General features: G+C 39.8%; 1 protein-coding gene across 12 annotated transcripts in view; it reads left to right on the plus strand.

The window, feature by feature from the left end:
• Window positions 1-23179, plus strand: part of Dtna (dystrobrevin alpha) — a 359640-nt gene extending 336461 nt beyond the window's left edge. For 8 of the 12 annotated variants that reach the window (XM_058573947.1, XM_058573944.1, XM_058573946.1 and 5 more), the window contains 5 exons: window positions 7183-7342; window positions 9632-9721; window positions 11310-11478; window positions 14209-14341; window positions 22081-23179. In XM_058573947.1, the coding sequence (XP_058429930.1) occupies window positions 7183-7342; window positions 9632-9721; window positions 11310-11478; window positions 14209-14341; window positions 22081-22221 (693 nt within the window). In that variant the 3' untranslated portion in view covers window positions 22222-23179. Of the gene's footprint in view, window positions 1-7182; window positions 7343-9631; window positions 9722-11309; window positions 11479-14208; window positions 14342-16229; window positions 16279-19567 lie in introns of all 12 variants that reach the window. The other 4 variants (XM_058573949.1, XM_046428373.2, XM_058573951.1 and 1 more) reach the window with 1 other exon arrangement.
• Window positions 23180-25235: the final 2056 nt, after the last annotated feature.

Below are 25235 nucleotides of genomic sequence, written 5' to 3' on the forward strand. Positions count from 1 at the left end.
TTCTTTGTAAAATCAAACTTAAAACTCCCCACACAACAAATTGTGCTTGATTTAATAACCTCTCCATGCTTTATCATAAGTCTGTGTGGTTCGATGTAGTGTTTTATTATACTGGTATATATAATTCCTACTTATACTGTTTCTTGTTATGGGTAATGCATGAATTTATCCCCCTTGAGGAGAGAACATGAATTTTTAAAAAATAGTGCCTGTAATATAATATGATGATTATGGTATCACAAGCAATAAATTTCTTTTTTACAAAACTTGAATTGAAGTTATCCTACCCTCTTTCTTCTTTGTGTATCTTTAAGATTTACTGAAGGAGCCATAAAAAGAACAGTCATAAAAAGTTCAATAATGAAGGCAGCATCTGGGATGGAATTGCAATAACAATATGTTCCTGAGTTTCTGGTGTACTACTAGTTCCAAATATTATGTGCCAGACAGACTTTGAGTTTAGAAAGCAAGGTCTCAATAATAAATTTCTATAAAAAATTACAAGGGTTAGACATGTATCACAGTGCTTCCTGCTCTTCACTTACAGCTATAAGACCTTGAGTAAGTAAATAAACTTCCTGATAATTTATTTTGAACATACTGATAATACATGGCTCATAGAATTAATTCATGTATTTTAAAAGATTATGGATATGAAAGCACTCCACAAAAATACTAGATGGATGTCAGCTTTAACTATATATGTATGTATTTATATGTATCTAAGTATATATAAACTTTTCAAATTGGACCCATAGTTTACACAAGTGTGCACACACACACACACACACACACACACAGACTCACTCAGTTAACAAACAGTATCTCCATCAGGAGAAGAAAATTTGAATAGACTTTAAATTTGTTCATATTTCTTGTAAGTGCTTGTAACAGAAAAAGTAATAGAGCAATCTAATAAGATTTTCTTTTCCTGTTTCTGGTAACATAAATATCGTCCTAGGTATGCTGATATTTTCAGAGCATTGCTATCACTCATGTCAGAGGAGACATTTTTGAACAGCCAATACCGAAAAATGCTGAAAGTGTCAAACTTTCTGCACCGTGTTCAACAAGAACTCCAAGATCTTTTCTGAAAGTTTTATTTATAACACACATTTTTTTTTGTTTGAAAGAGCTAATTGGCACAGGATGTGTATTTTAGTCAAGGATCAAAATAAAGTTTGTGTTTATTTGCAGTGAATTCTCTTTTTGAGTTTATAGTAAAGATTTACTTGGAAAACTATAGACTTTAGAATCAAATTGTTCCTCATTTGGGAGAATAATGTATGTACATTGATATTTCATTGAACAGTACAACTATTCCAATTTAGTGGAGAAAAAAATTGTCAAATATCATTCCCAATTCCATCTCCTGTCCACATTCTCTTCCCTGTTTAAACTGGGTGGTCCAATTAACTCAGGAAATTCTTGTCACTCAGGTTCCAATTACTTCCAAACACACTCTAGAATATGACCAGACCAGAAAGGACCGGTTTTGACAGCCTGGGTTTCTCCTTCCTTTATTTCTTTTTTTGGTCATTTTCTTTGGTGGGTTTTCCATGAAGTCATGGACCAGTAAAAATTGAAGGAGGTAATAATTCATCTCATAGATGATCATCAGCAGTATAAACACTAATATCTAGTGTTTAAAATGTACCTTTTCAGTTGTGCCGATCTTCTTTTAAAAAAAAATAAATAAAAGTTGGGATTCATTAACTAATTCTAGAAAATAAAAAGAATTTCTCTTCTTAAAAACCTCCGAAGACAACGGACCTCCTCTTCTAGTTCAGAATAAAGTCTACACTGAATTTCCCAAGAGTGGCTCCTCCCCCTTCTCTACCTCATTTTTTTTCTTTACTCCCCACAGGGAATCTGGTGCTTTGGCTCCACTGGCCTCTCCACCATCCCAAAATACCCCTCATACATCCCATGCCTTGCTCAGGCTAGTCCAAAACCCAGGTACTTTTCTCTCAATACTTGGTCTCTCCTGCCTGGATATCCTTTGTTTGGACTCAAGTGGAATAATTCCCACTGCCAGACCAGTCAGAATGAACCACCTCCTCTGTATCCCACAACACTTTGTATACATCCTTCCCTATAAGAAGCCATAGTATAGAAATCCCAGCAGTACAATGACAGTGGGTGAACGTGTACTGGAGGAAAGGATGACAGTGAATGTGCCACATTGCTTTGCTGTGCCTTCCCAGGCTGTGAGGTACCACCAGGCATGACCAGGCTGCATTGTTAGCCAGACCTGGAGGCAGCCTTTACAGGACTTGGGGAGTGGGCTGCATAATGCCCTGCCTTACCGTCAGGGTGGGCTGTTCAGCAGTTAGACTGCTGCCCCTTTGCTTGAAGAACCCTTCCTTTCTAGAGCTGAGTAGAAACCAAAATACTTCCTGGAAAAAAAAATCAAAAAATTTATGGATCTTGTCAGACTTTTTAAAAATTGATACAATAGCAGGTTGAGTGGACCCAGAGGATGGTGTGTGGAAATTAATTTTTCATTTATTCTCTAGGAAGAGAGCTATTTTAAAATTTGCCAAGTGTGATATATGTTTTCCTTCTTCAATAAATCAACTCTCTCCTAGGGAACTTTAGATCTATATATTGATCTGCATGGACCATTGTCCCCTAAGTCTTTGCACCATTAATCATGGAATAATTTCCAGGGAATCATGCTCACAGGAATTATTCACTCTAAGTCTTCTGAAGTTGGTAGCAGATAACCACGCTTCATGACCCAGCTAGAGGCCACCATTCTACAGGGGTCATCACCTGTGAAAATGAAACTCAGTGACATCATCACTGATATGCCCCAATGCCAGCAGGCCTCTGCCCTTTCCTAATGGCCCTACAAGAATGGAACAGAAAGGAAGAACAGAGAAGGTGTTTTCCACACCAGTGATAGGAAGGTACCATTCATCAAACTGCTCTGACGAAGAGATGGGGCCAAGATCACCCAGGCAGTTAGCATCCTGCCCCCAGAAGTCTGCATAAGACTGGACATGCCTCGGAGTTGAAAATTGCAGGAAAGATGCAGCTGAATCTTTTCACACAGAATCTTCCACCTAAATTCTTCACATAATCAGACTGCTTGAAATTGCTCCAATTAGGGATTCATTTGGGAGATGGTAGCTATTAGTCATTCACACATTGGTGTAATTTAGATTCAGTCAATTGTTTTTCCCTTAACACAGAACCACAGTCAATTATTTTTCTCTTATCACAGAACCACTAATGGGGGTTTCAGGGAAAAGAATCAGGCAGATTCTTAGGGCTAGCTGGCTTTGAAGATCAGACACTAAGCAGGGAGGCATTGGGCCTCAGACACCTGGGAGCCCAGCACACTGAGAGCAGGGGACAGGCTCACAGAAAGAAAGGCGGAAGGGCCAGATGTACATCTCAGTTACAAATGCTGCTAAAGGGAAGAGCCCCATGAGCATCCTGTGCCAGAGAACCTGACATAACAGGTGTAAGCAGGGCTGGGGTCAATACAGCCCCAGTACAACTACTGAAATATTGAAATACGGTCCACAGCCCATCTCTGAAATTGTGAGGTCCCCAAATTCAGAAGTTTTCAGGTCTCTGAAAGGCAGTGTTATGCAAATATCGTATCCATAGCTTCACATCCCATTAGAGCCCAATTCATTAGGAAGCAATAGTTTGTTGGCAAGGGGTATCAAAATTACAGAGAAGAGATTGGGGGCCTATACTTCTGTACTGATCCATAAGCAGCCAAAGGCCCTCCTGCCACCCTGAACACCTACATCTCCCCATGATGAGGACCCTCTCCAACAGCACACCCTCGTGGGGCTGTGCCTGCACCCTTCTCGGCCTGCAGCTCACTAAATCTTTCTAGGCTGAGTGTACCACAGACAGAAGCATGTGATGATGACAACATTCACAATCCTGAGAAGCAGCTGAGCTGCTGTGGAAAAACCCAGGTTTGTAGTCCAGGGGCTAAGGCTGGGGGTCCTTTTTATCTCTGCCAATCACTAGCTCAGAGACCTTGGGTAACACAGTTCTCCCCTTGGAACCTCAGTCTGTCAATCTGTAAAACAGGAATCATAATAACTTATTTGGTTGTTAGGAGGATTAAGTGAAGTACTGGGGGAGGGGTGTTAAAGACAGACTGCAAATTGCTATTTAAATAAATTATCATTTCTACTACTATATTAGAAAATGGGACAAAACAATGTGTCTAAAAATGTTTATGCACTGTAAATTACATACGAAAGTGAAATTTTAGGGCTGGGGATATAGTCAGTTGGTAGAGTACTTGCCTTGCATGCTTAAGGCCCTGGGTTTGATCCCCAGCACCACAAAAAAAAAAAAAAGAAGTGAAATTCTGTTATTATTGTGAACTTCCTACCAAGAATCTGGTTCCTAGAGTTGAGAGGCCAAGAAGAGACCACTTCTACAAGTACTCTGCCCCACTTCCCATCTCCAGTCCCGACACCCTAGTGACTAGTTCTTTGGTAAAGAGGACAGAGAGGAAAGACCCAGGGACCCTGCTAAGAGCCCTGGATTGGAAAGAATGCACAGGAGAAGTGGTCCAGCTAGGGAACACTCAGACCACCTAACCAACATCTGTCTCCTTTGAGGGACACTTCACCAACCACAGTCCCTCCTCTAGCCCAGAGCACTGTGTCAGCTACCAGCGCTGCCACTCGGGCTCCATCTCCTAAGAGCAATTCTTTTCACTCTCTGAGCCTTGGAATCCATAGCTGCATATTTAGAGGAATAATTCCTACTTCATAGGGTCATGGAGAGAAATCAATGTGTATATCTATAAAACCCTTTGAATATCATAAAGCATGACTCGAATATGGAGTTATTTATTACTGGCATGGGAAGCTGGGGACACAGCAGGAGCTCACAGGGTTTCAAGGCCATGGGGCTGAGCTGCAACGTTTCTGGGGAAACCAGACCCCTCCTTGAGCAGGCTGAGGAAAGCAGGCTGCAAAGCATCGCAAACCAGCAAAGTTCTCTCTCCCGGGCCTGGAAAGACCATTGCAAGGTACTGTTGAGAGGGAAGGAATGGATCCCCTGCCCTCTGGGCACCACATGAGTTTTTTCTGTGCTCTGTTCTGGTTTGCTTCATTTTAAATTCTGGGGTTTTCTTCAATTTATATATTTGACAATTGTGTGTGATGCTGAGCCCTGGAGAGCTAACGGCATGGCATTTTCAAGATTGATGTTGTGTGTTTTTAACTGCAAGCAGCTGAACCCAAAGCAAGGATCTAAATAGAATATTCCAGACCATTGCTCTCGCAGTGCATGTCTAGGAGTTTGGATGGCTTTATGATGAATCTGTGGGCCTCGCTATGGGAGAGTTCTCACGGTAGCTTGGCCAAATGGCAGGCTGGGATGGAACTGGTGTGGACCCCCAAGTCGGTTGTGTTTGCACTTGAGGGTCTCCTTGCATTTTCTTACATGCATGCTTGATTGTCTTCCTTTGGCTACTAATTATTAAAACAGAGAGACTATTTCCAAGGGACCTCATTGTAGAAACAACATCTCAGAAAGCTTTCATGCCAAGTGCAAATGCAGAGAAAAGGGGCTTTTAGTTGTTTTCTTTTATCTTTACTTCTTTTAAAATCTTATTATTCTCACTCTGCTATAATACTGCTTTCTCAGAGTTGAAGGACATTTTCTGCAGGAAACAGTAACCAACAGATAGAAACCACGATTTCTGCAACCCCCAATCATAATGAGATATTACTTCACTCCAGAAAGAATGGAAGATACCAAAAAGACAAAAGATAATAAGTGCTGGAGAGAATGTAAAGAAAAGGGAGGACTTGCACCCTGTGGATGGGAGTGTAAATTAGTACAGTCATTGTAGAAAATAGTATGGAGATTCTTCACAAAATTAAAGATAGAACTGTCATATGATAGGCAATCCCATGACTGAATATTTATCCAAAGGAAGTGAAAGGAGTATGTCAAAGAGACATCTTCACTCTCATGTTTATTGTAGAACTATTCCAAGAGATGGAAAGTATCAATTAATGAACAGATAAAGAAAATGTGGTACATGTACACAGTGGAATACTACTTAGCCATAAAAAATGGAATCATGCCATTTGCAACAACATGGAAGGAACTGGAGATAGATCATTGTGTTAAGTGAAATAAACCAGACACAGAAAGACAAGTAATGCATGATCTCACTCATATGTCAATTATAAAAAGTTGGTTTTACAGAAGTAGGAAGCAGAGACTGGGGAGAGTAGGGGAAAGTGAGGGATGGGAAAAGGTTGATCAGTAGGTACCACATTACAACTTGATAGGAGTAAGAAGATCTGCTGTGCTATTGTACAGGAGGATGACGAAAGCACCCTACTGTACCCTGTTTACTGTGTATTTCAAAAAAACAGGATTTTGAAAAAATGATAAAATGCTTGAGAAAACAGATATGTTTAACCTGATTCAACCGTTACCCAATGTATACATAGATCACAACCTTACATGGTTATTACATTAATATCTACAATTTTTATATTTTCATGTACCACTTAAAGATAAATTTAATTAAACAAAGGGAAAAAAGAAAACAAGATTTCTTTTTTGTCTTCCCCATTCAAATCCCTGAGTCTCAGAGTAATTTGACAAAATCAGCTTTTACTGTAAAATAAAGATTAAACAATTTATACTTCATTTGATTCCTAATTTGAGACTTAATATGCACAATACAGCAAGACATGATTTAAACTTTAAATTTGTCCCTGAAGATGATACCAGGGAAGACAGGTTGAACATTCAGGAAGCAAATATTCTGCATCCATTTCAAATAGTCTCCTACTTTGTATTTAAAACATTCTCCTCAATATGTTTTTATTCTACATAGAACTTCCTTTAAGGAGGAAATACACACCTTGTAATTATTATCTCTGTTTAACAACAGCTTCATCATATGTATACATCTCCTATATTATAGAACAGTGCTGTACTAATATTGTTAACTTTCAATATTTAACCCAAATTTCAGATTTATATGAAAATAGGATCCTAAATTATCCACACCTGCATCCCAGGTTTAAGATTACCTACTCAATGACCTAAGATTTCTTCCTGCTTTGGAATTTCACTGTGTTTAACATTGGACCAAGGCACTGAGATGGCATATGGCATTTTCTTGGGAAAACAAATTAATGACTCACCTTGTCTCCCCAGACCCAGGGGGCAGGCTCTCCGCGCTCCTCCCCCAGCCACACCATCAGCAGGCCGATCCCCATGCCCATCCGGTCCGTGTCCACCTGCTCCACCCCGACGCATGCGCCTCAGGACTCTCTCACAGGGGTCGGGGGAGATGTACAGGAGGCATTTGCACAAAGTAAGTGGTTTGCACAAACTGTTTTATTTTATTTTATTTTATTTTGCTGTGGTTTCCTTTTAATGGTCAAATAGGTCACCAAGATCCATTGAATGGTGGACAGTTACCCGCCATTGCCACATGTGGACACTCCAGGGTATCAGAGAACTCACTGTCATTTTATAGATTGTCTGTGGAGATGTCCTAAAGAGGGGGATCATTGCCTTGTGATATGGAACCGCAAAGTTAGGCCTCCAGCAGAGGAGGGCAAAGAGGGGTGGAGATGATAACGAGTATTCTATACCTACAGGAGGGCCCCCCAAGGCAAGTGACTTAAAACTTTCCTACAACCACTTTTTTTTTTAATTTTTTTTTTTTGAGAGAGAGAGAGAATTTTAATATTTTTTTTTTCAGTTTTTGGCGGACACAACATCTTTGTTTGTATGTGGTGCTGAGGATTGAACCAGGACCGCACACATGCAGGCGAGCGCGCTACCTACAACCACTTTTTAAATTTATAGAGCAACAAAACAACAGAAAAGTTCCTCCTATACATCCTTTCAATTTGTTTATGTACAAAGCTTTTGCTTTGTACATAAATACATATATTTGTATGTGTGTAGGACACATATTATTATTTTTTTTTACAAAAATCAGATCAAGCAATGTATTTTGGTCTACAATTTGCATCTTCTTGACATGAGTAATATATCATGAACCATCTTCCAGGTTCTCATACAAAGATCTAAAGAGAAGAGAAACATAGTTGACTCATGTTTTAAAGCAAAAGGAAGCATAAACAAAATCAAAGGACAAAAACAGACTCAAGGAAACTCATTCAAAAATAACTGTAGAAACACATATCTTCAGGGCTGGGCTTGTGGCTCAGTGGTAGAGCGCTCACCTCGCACATGGGAGGCCCTGGGTTCGATCCGCAGCACCACATGGATAAATAAAATAAAGATATTGTGTCCAACTATAACTAAAAAATAAATATTTAAAACAAAAGAAACACAAATCTTCAATATCATCTTTTGCCTAACAATATTTTTTAAATGCTTTTGAGCATCAAAAATATGCAAAGATAGCCAGAAGGGGAGGAAACAGACGCTCTCATCCTCCATGTATAGGGGTAATACCTTAACATATTTTAATGGGAAAGAATGATAGACTTTATTCTGTTTTGAGGGGGAAAAAAGGGAGTCCACATTAAGGCTGTTTCTTCTGAGCACTGAATATGATTCAAGAGCTGTTTGTGTAATTCACAAAAGAACTTTCTGTTTTTATAATTTTAGAAGGAAAAATATGCTTTTTCTAAATCACCTTTTAGAGAAAGTACAGAATTTTAAATCAATTTGTGCTTCCTATTATAATTAATGTCTTCACCTAGCTACTTTGATTTTCCTGATTTAAATGCATTGATTATTTTACTTATTTAATATTGTGTTGTGAGACGACAATGAAATGAGGCCTAAAAGCAACCCTTAGCTCATAAAATGTTCATTCTACAGAAGGTCATTTGTAAGTCAGTTATTTGGAACCCTGTATACTTTTTCCCAAAGATATTAGCCCTCTGTTCTCTCTCTACTTTGCCCCACTCCCAAGCCAGCCTATGTAACTCTTTAGTATGCCTGAAATATGAGAATAATCTTTTTCTACCATAGAGTGTGTTCCAACTTAGTCAAGCTCCAGTTCAGCGTACCTGCCATGCATCTGTCTATACTGGCAGTGGGAGCAGCAATCCTCACCCTTTTCTCACATTCTGGGAGCATTCAGAGCATAAACTTCTCATTCCCAACAGGGACCTATCCTGGTAGGAAGAGCTCTGGAAGCCCTGAAGGAGCATGAGTCTGTGCTATCCGAGACCAGAATCCACTGTGCTCAGCCACAAGGTTATGGCTAGAACAATAAAAATAACTATGAAGGTCCAGCTGTCTGCACAGACCAGAGTTTTTATCAGTGTGGACATTCCTAGGAAGGATGACCACACAAGCTGGACCATCATAGTTATTATGCCAGGTCACCCAGTCTTATCAGTGCTAATCTCTTTCACTTTCAAAAATTGTCCCAAATTGAACGATACTTTATGTGAATCTCCATCATTAGTCATGTCTTCTTATATTGGGGCCACTACCCTAAGCACGGTGTATGGTTTTTTTCTTTTAGGAAATGGACCAAAACACTTCTGAAAGGAAGTACTAGAAGTTTTCTTGCTATAGGTTATCAAAGGAAATGATAAACAAACAACCTGAAATTGGAGGCATGGGGAAGCTCCTATTTTTTTTAATGAATATTTCTTTTTTGCTGAAGGTTCAAGAAGAAATTTAAGGAATGATTTGCTAGTGGCAGCAGATTCCATCACTAATACCATGTCCTCTCTCGTCAAAGAGCTGAATTCTGGTGAGTCCTTGGTGCCCCCTCATTTATCTACTCATTGCAAAAGATCTGTAAGTCCAAGGGGCCTCTTTCAGAGACCTGCTCATTGTCAAGGTTAAAAGGATATTTGAAAGGTCAATGTGATATTTTGTTGGTATATTCAGATTTTTTCATAATGTTTATATTTTGCTTATTACATGCTCAATACAGAAAGTTTGAAAAATGAAAAAAATATTAAAATTGAGCTAGAATCCTAGAATCCAAAGATACCCACTGTTAATGTATCTAGTGATCCATAGTAACATGATGTGGAAGTTATATTTACAGCGCTAAGTGTTTTATATACCTTTTCTCACCCTGTTGATTTGAAATAGATCATCATTTGAATGAAGCTAAACTGAAATTTCCCTTTGCAATATCTCCTAAGAAAAATTTACTCAGAAAACAAATAACATAATATTGTGGGGACATTTTTCCCTCCTAATACTACAGAGTTTTTAAAATTTCAGCAGGATGAATATACACATAAATATCTTAGCAGTTACTAATATGTCTCCATCTATTCCATAAAGCAACCCAGTAAGGTATTTGTCTGGCAGGACTGTGGTCTTACAGTAGATTACATCTATAAGAAATAAAACTTCAGTATTAAGAAAAAAAATCCAGCACTTAAATTTTTTAAAGCCTCTCTAATAAGAATTAAAGTAACTGAAAACTGTGCTGCAATTTTAGATTAAGATTACCAGGGGCTGGGACTATAGCTCAGCGTTAGAGTGCTTGCCTAGCATGTGTGACACACTGGGTTCGATCTTCAGCACCACATAAAAGTAAATAAACAAAATTGTAGTTGTGTCTATCTACAACCAAAAAAAATTTAAAAAGAAAAAGATTACCAAAATGACAAAATAAGATCCCAATTAATAGCACATACTACTTGCCCTAACAAATGATAACTAACGGGTTCTTCAGGTGGAAGTCTCATGCACTATTACTTTATACTCTTACCTAAGTGATTTTAATATTATAGGTTTATATTTACTGGGGTAATATTAAGCAAAAGTAACAATTCCAATGAAGACTTTTGTGGAGAGAAAAAAATAGGAGTTTTAAGGAGTGAAGTCGAATATTAAAACACAAAAATTCCTCCTAACATTTCTGAAATTAAAAAAAAAAAATATATATTGCCAGGCGCAGTGATGCACGCCAGTCAACCCAGTGACTCAGGAGGCTGAGGCAGGAGGATTGGAAGCTCAAAACCAGCCTCGGCAACTAATTGAGGCCCTAAGTAACTCAGAGAGACCCTGTCTCTAAATAAAATATTAAAATGGTTGGGGATGTGACTCAGTGCTCAGTGGTTAAGCACCCCTGGGTTCAATCCCAGTAAAAGAAAGAAAGGAAGGGAGGGAGGGAGGGAGGGAGGGAGGAAGGAAGGAAGGAATTGTTGTGTATGAAATTATTTTATAGTAATTTGTGTCAGTATCAATTCTCTTTTTGAAAAAAAATTGACAAATATACTTTCACTGGCTGATGTTTTATACAGCACAGGTTGATTTGCAGGTCATAAATTATCTAATGAGTCGTTTTTTTTTATTTCTTCAACTGCACCCACTAGAGGTGGGCAGTGAAATGGAAAGTAACGTGGATTCTGAATTTGCACGGACTCAGTTTGAGGATCTGGTTCCATCGCCAACCTCTGAAAAGGCTTTTCTAGCTCAAATCCACGCCCGAAAACCTGGGTACATTCACGGAGGCCCCACCACAAGCACCATGCGTAGTGACATGTGAGTATCTTTTGTGTGAATATATTTTTCTTAGTAGAAAACCAATCTGTAGGGAGCCTTAAGAAAGTAAAAACATGGTTGTTTAGGTCTTCACTTTGGAAAGGAATGAGGCCGGTTCCCTTTCTACCAGAAGAGACAGAAGGGTACTACATTTAAATCTGGCATTGAGATTGTTTCCCCTTACAATTGGAGAGATTATCAATAAACTGAGCCAATCAGTGCTTGTTGAGAACTTGGCTTGCCCAAGGCTCTGGGCACAGATGCTCCTCCATGAAGTCACATCCCAATAAAACCCTCACAAGTTGAAAATATTGTGAGTTGAAAATACATTTAAAACAACTAGCCTACCAAATATCCTAGCTTAGCTACAGAGCACACTGTAGAAAATATCAATCATTGACTTTCCTCATCTGAATGACTGACGGGGAGCTGCAGCTCATCGCCACTGCCCAACATCACAGAACAATATTTCACTGCATATGGCTACCCTGGGAAAAGATCCAGATTCAAAATTGGAAGTATGGCTTCTTCTGAGTGCTTATCACTTTTGCACCATGGTCAAGTTGTCCGTCAAACATGTTATAATTCAGGAATAGTCTATCATATTTAAAAAAACACTGTAGCTACTTTTCCAGGACTCAGGCTAGTTCAGAAGATTAATCATCTGCCTTCAGAATTTATTGTATCTGGACTTAGAGGACCTAGTGATTCTGGAGAAGTTTCTCTGTTCACAATGAATATAAATTGGATTAAAATAAATAAAGGCATAAAGTCTCATTATAAAGAAACCCACTTTCCTGAACATGTTGAGTATGTACAGATCTGACCCTAGGAAAACTTGTTTTGCAAAGGTTTTCTCCTTTCTGGATCAGCTCAAAGTAGGCAGCAGAGGAAATGAAGCTGAGAAACTAAAACAACCCCAGACAGAGTTGCAAAATTCAGTTTGGGAAGAGAAAAGAATAAAATAAAGGAAGGGAATTTGGAAGTGAGGCGCTAGGAGCATAATCTCCTGGAGTTATGAGAAATGTGAGGAAAGGTTGACCAAAGGCTGAGAAAGGGAATGAAGGGAATGGCACTAAAAAAATAACAGAAGGGTGACACTTAATGTGAAAAGTGAAAAATATTCCAGACCAGTCTACAAAAATAAATTGGGCTGGGCGCAGTGGCACACGCCCTGTAATCCCAGTGGCTCAGGAGGCTGAGGCAGGAGGATCGCCAGTTCAAAGCCAGCCTCAGCAATGGCAAGGTACTAAGCAACTCAGTGAGACCCTGTCTCTAAATCAAATACAAAATAGGGCTGGGGATGTGGCTCAGTGATTGAGTGCCCTGGAGTTCAATCCCTAGTACCATCCCCTTCCCCATCAAAATAAATCGACTGTGTTAAAGACCCAAAGAAAAACTAACCAGAGGCCCTTCTGATGTTTTGCTTCTCAATCCAAGTAGTGAACAAAAGACCAGCAAAAATGGAGAGCTATAAAGAGACCTGCGGAAAGCCAGCTGTGAAGGAGCAGAGTATGAGATCAGAGCAGAAGAACAGTTACGATATGATTGAAAGTGGCAGGCTGCAGCCACTTCTAATTTTAGTTTGCTTTCATGTTCTTTCCTCTATAATTTAGAATTGTTTGTTTCTTTTTCAAACTGGGGGGTTAATTGTCATCTGTTTTGTCAAGTAAATACATATCTACTTGATTTTTTACTGTTAAGCATGTACATGGTAGCTATCTAAAATGTCCCTTGCCCCAATTCTAAAAGCCAAGACCATTAGTGCCACTCCAATCTACTATCCCTGGTGTGCTGGGGAGCAGGACCAGCTACCAACCAGTGATTTTGGATCTTGGAAGGATAAGTTCACACGCACCTCACAGAACCTTTTAGGCTGGCCCCAAACCTCCAAAAATAACAAGAACATGTCATACAGATATAAATAAATGTGAAAAATGGCATTTAATCTCCAGACTAGAAATGTCTCCTTGACCACTCTTTTCACTTTAGAGGATATTTTAATATCTGTACTGTGTTACACACTGAGAATATTCTAGTCACATGATTTAGTAGTGAACTTATGTTCAGCCCCATGAAGAGTTTTTTACATATCCTGGGATGAATAGAGGGAGATAATGTCTCATCTCAATGAGTGAAGTCATTCTTTTCTATTTATTTGATAGTGGAATTAGACAATTTAAATGAATCTTCAGGTTTGGAACTAGTGTAAATTTTTAAGATCAAAAGCATGTGCCCTAAATTGACTCTCATGAGTATGCACACACATGTGTCAGTGTGTGTGTGTGTGTCTCTGGGTGCATGTGTGTAACACAGAGGGTTAAATTATGAATAAATGTCTTTAAGAATTATTTCACTAGAGGGCTCACTCTCCTTATAGAAACTGCTCTTGGATTCTATGTGAAAAGCCCCCCTAATGGGAAAATTTAATAACCCTTCAAAAAACAAGTTTGTCCTTTTTTCATAGAGTATAGGATATGTAAAGGGCCAGACTATTCCTGTAAACCCTGCAAACACACTGATGACCAATGATCACCAGATTGCCATGGGAAAAGTGTGTATGAAAATGCCTTGACTGTGTACTCCTCCAAACCTCCAATTTTTTTTAAGTTTCCCTTTGGGGAAAAGAGACATAGAAGTGGCTCAAGGGACAGATAGCTAACGCCACAAATTCCACTCATACTTGTCTTTAAGAGGTGCTCCAAAATGCCAACTGTGGTTTATTCACAGAGTTACAGAAGATGGGGATCCCTACGTGCGGCCTGAGGACGAGAACTACGAGAACGACTCTGTCCGGCAGTTGGAGAATGAGCTGAAGATGGAGGAATACCTGAAACAGAAGCTGCAGGACGAAGCCTACCAGGTACGGGGACCCCCAGCCCCACTCAACCCCACCTCCTCAGCCCACGATAATGGGTCTTTCCCAATCCTCACAAAATTGGAGCTTCCTCCTTCCTTCCGCCTTCTTGTTCCAGAATATTTTCACATTACTTCTTAGTCCATGTATTCCAGACAGTAAAAATTTTAAAAACTTCTCATAGCTAGCCATCACTCATTGTGCATTCTCATGAATTCGGTTCTGGAAAGTGTAAAGAAGCCTTGTGATATTAGCAGAAACACGGTGACTTAACAATCCAAACTCCCCCAGGATCATTAAGGTGCTTTTTCTTCCCCACCATAAATTGAAAGAAGAGGAGGAATACAAATAACAGTGCATGCATAAATATACTTCCTCCCTTGAATTGTTTGTCCTCAGCCTCCCTGACTGCCCACTTCATGCCAAATGGAAGTGGGAAGGTGACAAAACTTAGTGAGGAACGTTGGGGGAACTGCAGGCCCAAGTTCAATGAGGTGTGAATAGACACATCTTCAGATAGAGAGTATATTAGCCCATCTGAGAATTCATAGAACATAGCACAGGCAATTGGGAATAAACTCCTGCTAAAAGAGGTGCATTTTACCCAACGGACCGTTGTCCTGTCTTATTTGTCTTTCTGTGAGCATCCTTTCTCTTTACCTGCAGGTGTGTTGTTGAGTTCTGGGAGCTCAGGGATGCTTGTCTGGTGGAGACCTGCTGGTCCCCAACCCCAGTGGGTTACTGTTTTCCTGTCAGATTTCTTTCCAATGGCCACACAACCTTTCTCCATATTCTTAGATCAGCAGTGGCCCTTTTGTACTGCATTAGTGAAGGACAGAGAAATAGAGGGAATAAATTGTCTCTCACTTCTCGTATATTTATAGATTAAGCCTTGAAATATTTTCCCAAGAAGAATGTAGCAAAAGAGATATTGGAGGCCTGCCAACTTCACCTCAATAATATAAAAAAAGGTTTGCCTCTTTGGAAGTTTCCATTCAACTTTTTAGTTAAGCAAACACATTTTAGAAGCAACCAAAATGTTGATCTTTCGTGAAAAGATCAAAGTCAAACAAAGAAAAAAAGAAAAGAAAAACAGAGATAGCATCTGTGGAACCATGCTTCTATGCTACAGAAACAGTAGTCGTCTGAAAATCATGGAGGGCGCTCTTTCTTTGCAACTTGTATGGTTTTCCACAGAAGGAAATTATCCCAGAATGAAGCTGGCCGGGCTTCTCTGGGAACTCTGAGGGATGGCATCCCTACACATGCCTCCCGTGACCCTGCACATAGAGGGAAAGAGATGTGGCTACATAATCAATATTCCAGTTCATGCTGTTAGGGGGTCCTTATTAGGCCTCCCTCTTTAAATTCCTATCAGTTTCTGGATTTGGGTGACAACAGTAACTGAAATTCTAGAAGTTATTTAAAAAAAAAAAAAAGAGGCAGCCTTTCACCATTTTATATCAAATAGTAAATCTTTATTTATTTTAATGAATTAGGAATTTAATCTTAGATGAGTAAAGTGAAGGGAAATTCTATTAATGACGTACAATCCCATTGGAGTTCTTACCACCTCTGTCTCTGGTGAGTCTGAAGCTCTCTCTCCTTGCCTTTCCATGCCCGATGACTTCAAGGGAAAGGGCAGAGAAGGGGCTGGGAGAACATAATAAGCCCATGTGTCCCCCCTCAAGATGAACGCCCTGGAGAACGCTGGAGTGGTTTTCCTGGAGGGCTCTGTGAGCAGACGGTTATTGAATGGATTGGAACACTACTTTCTTTCATTGCACTCTCTTTCTGTCTTTGTGCATGGCTTCCAGCCAAATAATTCACCAGCTTGACTGCGTCACCAACTTGACATGTCACCTTTCTTGTTTGTGTCCTTTGTCACCCACAGGTCAGCTTGCAAGGTTGAATGCAATATCCTTTTATCACTCTCCTCTCAAGTAAGTACCTTCTTGTTTGGGAGGAAACATGGCCACTCCACTGAATTCTGAGAGCTTGTAACCTGAATTCACAATCACTCTCTCCAAAGTGTTTCTTTCTGTGTAATAAAATATCCTCCTTCCCTGCTGACATTTGTCGACAAATTCTCTCAAGTCTATGGAGCATTTCATTATAATCCAGTGGAAATCTCCCAGACATCCTTGGGAGTTGACTTTTTCCTCTGTGAATTAGGGAAGTCTACCAGAAACTTCCTTAACATCAGAGATACTCCGGAAGTCCTCTGCAGCCAGGATGCTTAGCTAGCCACTTCACCAATCCATCATGACATCAGAATTGCCCCCTCTGTAGCACCTAGGAAGGAACCAACCTTGTTCAGTATTTATAGATGAATCAGCTCCTTAATCATGCTACATTCAGGGCCCAAACGACCAAACGTGTACCTTAACAAAAAAGAAAAAATCAAATATTTTTAAAATGAAAGAATCAAGTTGACACAGTGGCACTCACCTGTAATCCCACCAGCATGGGAGGCTGATGCCAGAGGATCACAATTTCAAGGCCAGCCTCAGCAACTTAGGGAGATCGTGTCTCAAAATAAAATATAAAAAGGACTGGGGATGTGGCTCAGTGGTTAAGCACCTCTGAGTTCAAGCCCCAGTACCAAAAAAAAAAAAAAGAAGAAGAAGAAGAAGAATCAAAATGGAGAAGGGATTCTACAGTCTTATATTTTGGGGATAACTGATTCAAATCCATGATGTAATTGAGCAGGATATAAATTAATTTAAAATATAATTTATCCCGTATGGGATCCCATCCCAAGGATCTACCTGAATACATGTAAAATCTCTCATAATGTAAAGAGCACTTGATCTGGCAAGATCACTTGAGGGTGATTTACAAATCTTAGGCTATGGAAGACATCAGACCCAATTTCAAATAATGATTTACTGGATTTTGACCACTCCTTGAGGATAAAGTGCCCCCCCAAGACCTTTGACACCTGGGGGTCTAAGGGTTCCTGGCAAAAATATATACATATATATTGGTTTTACCAAATTCTAGCAGCATAAATCTGGACAAATTATTAAAGCTATTTTAGCCTTCAGTTTCCTCTGCACAACATGTCAGGAGCCTACCTCATAAAAGAATTGTACTTCCTGAGATGTGTTTTTAAAGAGCTTGACACAGTAGCAGACACCGTACAATTTATTAAGAACATGCACATACATGCATGCCGTGATGCTCCATGATTTATATATAGTGGTTATGCAAGCACTTGGGAACCGCTGGGACCACGGGGACTAGAGCGAGCTGGCTCTCCCTGTTTTTATAAACAAAATCAGGCCTCTGCTACATACAATGATTTGAGAGATCTTGGGCTACACTGTCCCATAAGTCTAGATGGTTTCTCTGGATCCAGCTGATGGTCATTTAGATGTCCCCCACTAGAGTTCAGAGTTCATGCACTTCCCACAGTAATCTTACCACCCATGCCCAAGGACTTGTGTCTGCTTAGTTATACAGTTCTTTCCAATCGTGGAATCCCTTCTGTCTGTATAGTACAGTTGAGAGTAAACTACCAACTCCGGTTGGTAGCTTAAAAAGGGATATATATATATACTTCTCTTTAAATGGCATCTCAATTAGTAAAGAATATGTGTTAGTTTGAGCACTGCTGACATCCTGTCTTGATCCTCAGGTTAAGATTAAACAAGTAAAAATCATGGTACAATGTCTATGATATACATTTCATGAGCAGAGAGGAAAGCGCATACTGACCACACTCTGCTCTTCCCCGCTTGGATTTGAGAATACGACACCACACACTCTCCACATTCATGATGACTAGAGTGAAAAAATTCCCAGGAGCAGTTTCTGAAAATATTCACTCCAGTTATAACAAACCTAATCCCGAAGGAGCAAGCCTTTTCCTTTAATAGCATTTTCTTTCTCTGAGCTCCAGAAATTTAATCATTTTTGTTCTATCCATTATTTAAACATTGGTAGATTTTTCTTAGAAAAATATTTCTTTTTAAAAAGCCTACTAAAATGGCCTTAATATAAAACCACATAAAAGTTGGCATTGGGTTCATTGTGTTCCTAAAAGCCAAAAAATTCAGTATCCTGAAAGTTCTTAAGACCATTTTTTAAAAATCCTTGTTGCAAAATTGGCAGTGAAAAATTAAACATTTGTGACCTCTGCTGTTAACTGCATCAAGTAGTCCCTCCCACCCCCAGCCCCATCTAGAATTTGACAGGACTCTGAATATGAACCAGCCTGGTACTAAATCAGCCACTTAGGCAAAATTCATTTAACATCTTTTCAGAATACTACAAAAGCTAGTGGCTTTTCATCTTGTAACTAGTTCCATCCTACTAAATTTTTTTCTTAATGTAGCTAGGAAATATAGTTGAAATTTTAAAAGAGTTTACATTATTACAATATTTCTGTTTGGACTTTCCAACTGTGCTGCAAGACCAAAAATGATCCAAATATGTTCCTCTTAGTCAGAAGTCCTGAATCCCACTTCATTGGCTTGATGTCAGCCAGTCATCCACCAAGGCAGGGCCCTACATGGGTAAGGAGTCAGAAAGTGGGACATCAGAAACATAGAAGACTCATCCTCTGCTCAAGTAGGGCTTTAGGCGTATTTGGAAATAAATACACATTTATCAGCATCCTGAGCAAACGAATGGAGTTCCTGGTGGACTGCTTTTCAACTAGCTCCTTTTGAAAAAACAATGTACAAATATGATTAGTGCTCAGCTTAGTATCCCCCTTGTCTCCATTTTACTCCGTTCAAACTTTGGATTTTTTTCCATCCTCTGGACACTTGGTATATCACTTTCCTTGCCTGGTCACATCTTAACTTAGATATTGGAGGATTGGACCATGGAAAGTGAATTTAAAAAAAAAAATCAACATGGAATTCTGATGGTGGGTCAGTAGTGTCCTCTCCTTGTCCAAAGAATAGCACAAATCTTTCCATGGTACCTCAGGTACCTTTCCAGAAAGAAACTCAACAAAGAGAACTTCCCGTCCTCTCTTCCAGAAGGTGCAACAGCACACCGTGTCTTACAACACCCGTCCCTGATTTTCATAGGAAAGAAGTACAGCAAGTGTGCGTTCACATGTATGTGTATGTGTGTGCGTGTGTATATATGTGTGCATGAGTGTGTGTGTGTGTGTGTGTATGTGTGGGAAAGGGGGGAATCCTAAGTTTCATAACCCTAATTTAGAAACAGTTTTCGTCTTTAAAAAAAAAATTACACATTCCTTATTCCCAGGCAAGCGATAGTCAGACAGATGATAAGATGAGAACTGGTGATGATGGAGAGCACTGCACCCAGACAGAGGAAGACGGCAGCCTGGCAGCAGCCTCACCGGAGAGAGGAGCCACCACACCCAGCAGCTCCTGACAAACCCCCACCCCCTAAAGATGTGTTCTGATGCCTCTAGTGCAGCTAATTTTTTTTGTTCTCTTAAGATTTGTAGTTCATAGGTGTGTGTTTTAGAAGGGGAAAAAAAAAAGACTTCTGTTCAAAGCTAATTTATCCACTACATCTTCTGTAACATGGCTCATCCCTGGTTAAAAACAAACCAACACAGGCTGAGAACCATGCTGCTGTTACACACGATGGCAGTATTAACAAGCATTTTAAACCTTTGCACATGATATTGAACCTGTTCAGTTTACAATGACAATATTAATACTGTTTATAGCTAGAAGTTTGATTTCTGGATTCTTTGAGATTTTAGCAAAACAGTATATTATACACTGGACCTTTCTTTTTTTTCCCATAACAATTGGAAAAAAACAACCACTTGCAAACATTCATAAATCCTGAAGGGTCCCGTTCCTGAGTGTACAAGCTCAGAATCTGGAAGCCAAGACAGATCCTTGGCTTGCAGTTGACCCCAAAAGACTTTGTGAGCAGTGATTTGAACCCATCATTAGAAATAATCCACTCTTAGGGGCTTCTTTCCAACTTTGGGTTGTTTTCTTTCAAGATACTCTAACAAGTCAGCCATAGAATTTAGTGTAAATATTTTTTCCAAATAATCATATTCAAAAAAAAGACAACATTCAAATTATATAGAATCTAGTTTTTAAAATCAGCACAGATCTTCTTAAAAACTGTGAACTATGTTTTGAAATACTCGTTACTAAAGCTGTTTATAAACCACAGGTGCCATAAGATCCCCAAACGGACTAAAGTTATCTATGCTCTTCCATGGTCTTGTTCCTCTCGGTTTAGCTTTAGGAAGCATGTCTTTAACAGCACCGCTCATTCACAAGCTCCCCTATCAGGTCACGGAGGCCTTCAGCTTTAAATGTACAGGCTTAAAGTGCGCTTGCAAAACGTCGCTCTCCTTTTATTTCTGAATGTCGATTGCCTTAGCTGGCCACCTGGTGTTCTGCATGCAGCGTTCTGTGGTCACGTGAAAGGAGGACAGGCTCTTCTATATTAAGCTGGGATTTTTGCACTCAGTGAAAAAATAACTAATGTGCAAAAGAACTGCAAAGACAAGAGGATAAAAGTCTATTGATGGTCCTTAGGAGGGCCCTCTTCAGAAAGAACTAAAGACCGTCCCCTCCCCTCACTTTGGGATTCTGGGGAAAATGGAAAAGCAATCTTCTGTTTGTTTCAAGATTTGGTGGGGGATAAAAGCCTGCAGCATATTGGATATATTCATACTTAAATGAGCAGCTTCTCTGGAATTCCTGTAGAACAGTGGTTCTCAAACTATGTTCCCCAGATCAGCAGTATCAGCATCACCTGGGAATGTCTTAGCAACGCAAATTCTTAGGCCCCAGCCCATGCCTACCGAATCAGAAATGATGGGGATGGGGCCTAGCAATCTGTGTTTTAATCAGCCCTCCAGGCAATTCTGATGCATGCTAAAGGTTGAAACTACTGCTTTAGAATTCAGTTGTATAGTAAAGTCTCCAGAAAGGTCTTATAAGTAGGAAAGGCTCTGAGTCAACCTCAAAGCTTCAGCGATTCCATTTTGCTTCCAAGGTTTGCAAAACCTCCCACCCCACATACCTGGTCTGTAGTTGGTAGGTGTCAGCTGAGAATACTCATTCCAATATTTTTAAGCTCCGCTAGCAGAGGGCCATCAGATGTTTATGCCTCTGCATTTGGTCAGAAACCATCTCCTTGGCTGCCCTTCACAACAAAATCGCTTGCCTTGGGGATAGTAAAGTGATTAACTGGCATCAGTGAGGACCCCACCCTGTCCCTGGATGTACTTAATCATACTTCCCTCCAGAGAACCCGCCTAAACAAATGTCCCTGAGCACAGGCTAACACCAAAGTGGCACGACTGCACAGTTCTCAGATTTCTTTGCACAGATGAATTTTATTGCGGGTTTTGTCAGTGTGTTGATGTTCATCTCTCTTCCCCTGCCCATCCTCTGTGAAACCATACCTCTCTAGATGGAGCAGGTGGCCATTGGTGCCTCATACTCAGTACTGAAAACCACTACATCCCAGCTACCTACATTGCTGTCAGTTCGCAACCAGAGCCAGGTGGTTCTTGAACTCAGAACTCAGACCCTGCAAGTGGCACTTCTGCCACTGGCTGGACTGAGCTGACATATGTTGTCTCTTTGTGTTTTGACATCAAAACGTCTGTCTGAGGTTTGAACGGTTCTGCTAAAAACCTTCCCCCTTGTCATAGCTCTCATGGCCTACCAACTCCATAACCCATCGTTCAAAGCCATTGCAAGGACTCTGGAAACTGCCGCCCATGACCAATTTCTGACTAACCAGCCACCTTTTCTTTCTCTTAGCTCCACGTCAGCACTGAGACCAGACTCAAGCACCCCTGTCCTGTAACCGAGACAAAATGGCGTGTGTTGTTTTGGGTTTTTGTGGTTTTTGGTGGGTTTCTTTCCGTGGCTCTCCAAATTTATTTTTGGGGTCTGTTCTAAGTGCAAACCCAGCAGGTTTCATCTGTCCTGTCCATTAGATAACAACTATATCATGTGGGGGTTGTTTCTTTCTTGTTCCACAATGAATTGCACATCCATCTCCATCAGAGCTATAGCCTATTAATGAGCACTGGTCTAACACAGCCAACCCTCCCCCACAGCACCATGTTAACGGAGGAGGGTAGAAGGGTGAAATCTACAGGACAGGATTCAGGAATCAGTTGTGGTTGGTCAGGACGGAAGTCGGGGTAAGTTCGATTGGTCAGAGGGAGTTGTGCTGGAGATTGTGAAAATGGATTCTCGGATGATCTATTATAAGGCAGGGAAGGCTCATTTGTAAGTAGTAATGTGAACTGAATTGCATTAAGAGTGTGGCCTTTGTTGTGATATACTATGTATTTTCTTATATGCATGAGCCAAACTGTTGCGTCATAATTTAGCACTGATGTCTGCTTTTATTTTGATCATCTTTGTCCACCCTTATTAGTTCTTGGCTGTTAACTGTAGATAGATCTTGTACAGACAGCAACCTTTGGTTGCTGCATTCACCTTGGTTCGATTCCATGCAAGGAGCCACAAGCAAGAACTCCACTGTGTCCTCAGAAGAAAGGGCATTTTTACTTTTGAACCAAAAAAAAAAAAGAAAAAAAAAATCAGAAGCATTACATCTTGCGGCTAATTAACTGTAAGACATTTTTAATTATGATTACTGTAATTTGACACCATTTGAGACACTAAAGATTTCACAATATTCATTGGTATTGTAACAAAACTACTATTGTATGGATTTTTTGTATTGCTGTTAAGTATTGTTTTGTGTGTGTGCGTGTGGGTGTGTGTGTGTGTTGGAACCTCCTGGGGACATGTTATATTTTGAAGTGATTAAACTATTTAATTGTGTGTCTATATTTTGGAATGGAATTATTTCTTCATTAAAAATGTTTTTAAAAACACTAAATCTTGCATGTTTTATTCCTGGATTTAATGACTCTTTCCTAGAGCAACATGGAGTCAGTCTGTTTGAAGAAGACAGATCAGCGTTTACAGTATGGAGCAGGGTAACAGTGATGGAATGTTTGATTAACTGAGGCAAAATAGCTTATCTCCTATAAATATTTGAGTGGCTTTATGTTTTTTTTAAAGGCCCAGAAAAAAAAATATACGCCAAAAGATTAGCAATCTAAATTGTGCATTTAAGGATGATAGTTTTGTTTTCTTCATTATCTTATTCAGGCTCCCTACCATAGATATTTGGAATAGAGGGAATGGATGGGTGAATACATAGGAAACACCTGGATTGAACTTTTTTTTTTAATAAGGCTGAGTCACCCAATACCTTTAGAAGTCCCGTCTAAATATGGGAATTTTCTTTGCCTTCAGTGAATAAAGAAGTCCCTTTCTATAGAATTGTTAGGCTACAGAGCATTAAAAATTATATGCATGCTTGGTTTATTTTAAAGAAAATAATAAGCATACTAGAGGCTTATGAATCAAGTTAAATAATGACAATTTGTGATTCCCTCTTCCTCAAAGCTATTTAGTTCAGTAATGGATAGAAACAAAAAATATGGACCAATAATGCTGACCATGGATATTCTGATAGATAGATAGACAGATAGATAGATATAGATATATATAGTTGTAGATGGACAGAATGCCTTTATTTTATTTGTTAATTTTTTTTTATTTTGGTGCCAAGGAATGAATCCAGTGCCTCACACATGCTAGGCAAGCACTTTTCCACTGAGATACAATCCCAGCCCCTGTAGATATTCTTCATCACTGGATCTGCTGGCTTACATGAGACATGAGCTAAACAACATATGTGGTTGGCTCCTTCACTTTGCAGTGCCATGATTGTGCCACCAAGAGAAGAAATGCTGCTAAGGATGAGTATCAGACAACCAGAACATAAAGGGCAGTGGGCAAATGATCTGACATTCCATTTTTCTGGAAGTCTCTTTGTGGCTATTCTAGCTTGGGAACAGCTACACCTTGAAAATACCTAGGTAGGAACAATTAGACCTGCTTTCTGATCTACACCTCCAAGAGAAAGTTATTTTTGCTTTCTTTGTAATTATTTCTTAGCAAACACCTTTCCGGCCATCCATGGGAGTAAGTGGGGAGACCAGGAGACTGAGAAGAAAGGTGTGCATGAAGGTGTGCCTCCTCTAAGCAGGGGGAATCCTCACACACACTCGAGTCTCACTCATCTAGTGTGTGGGACACACACCTGAAGGTAATGAAGAGTTTATTTGCCAGGACCTGTTTATATCTATACGTTTTGTGACAAACATCATAGATTTATCATTAGTTTTATGCACCTGTGTTTTAAATCATATATAGGCAATAAAAATGGCATTAGTAATAAAAAAATGCAATATATCCCCACCCCAAGTTGGAATACTGTAATTGAATTTTGCCGACCCCACAGGCAAAGGACAAAATCTTCCACAATAATGCTGCTTAAGACAGTCCTAAGTCTGTGGGGTCACCTACAGTTCTGACTAGCCAGCTAGAAATTCAGGGGTTCCCATGACCCCCTCATGTTAAATAATTCACTTGAACAACTCACAGAATTCACTGAGTGCACTAGATTCTGTACTAGAGTTTTGTTACAAAGGATACAGATCAGGAATGGCCAAATGAAAAGATACAAAAGGCAAGGTCCTGGGTTGGGGAAGGACACGGAGTAGCAGTGCCCTCCCCTTGTGAAATCTGGTCATGTCATTCTCCCAACGCATCCATGTGTTCACCAACCAAGAAGCTTCTCTGAACCTTTGTACAGGGATTTTGTTGGGACATGATGATTAAATCAATTCAACTCAATCTCTGACCTCCTCTCTCTGGAGGTTGGGCTGACTCAAAGTTTCAACCATCTAATAACATAATTGATATTTCTTGGGACCAATCCTTTTCCTGAAGTTATCGAGGGACCCACAATGAGTCACCTCATTAACAAAACCACTCCTATCAGGAAATATCAGTTTTAAAGCTCTAGACGAGATATATTC

This window comes from Marmota monax, unplaced genomic scaffold, assembly GCF_021218885.2.
Source record: "Marmota monax isolate L192 unplaced genomic scaffold, Marmota_monax_Labrador192_F-V1.1 WCK01_AAM20220418_F8-fsc00031, whole genome shotgun sequence".
Taxonomy (NCBI): Eukaryota; Metazoa; Chordata; class Mammalia; order Rodentia; family Sciuridae; genus Marmota; species Marmota monax.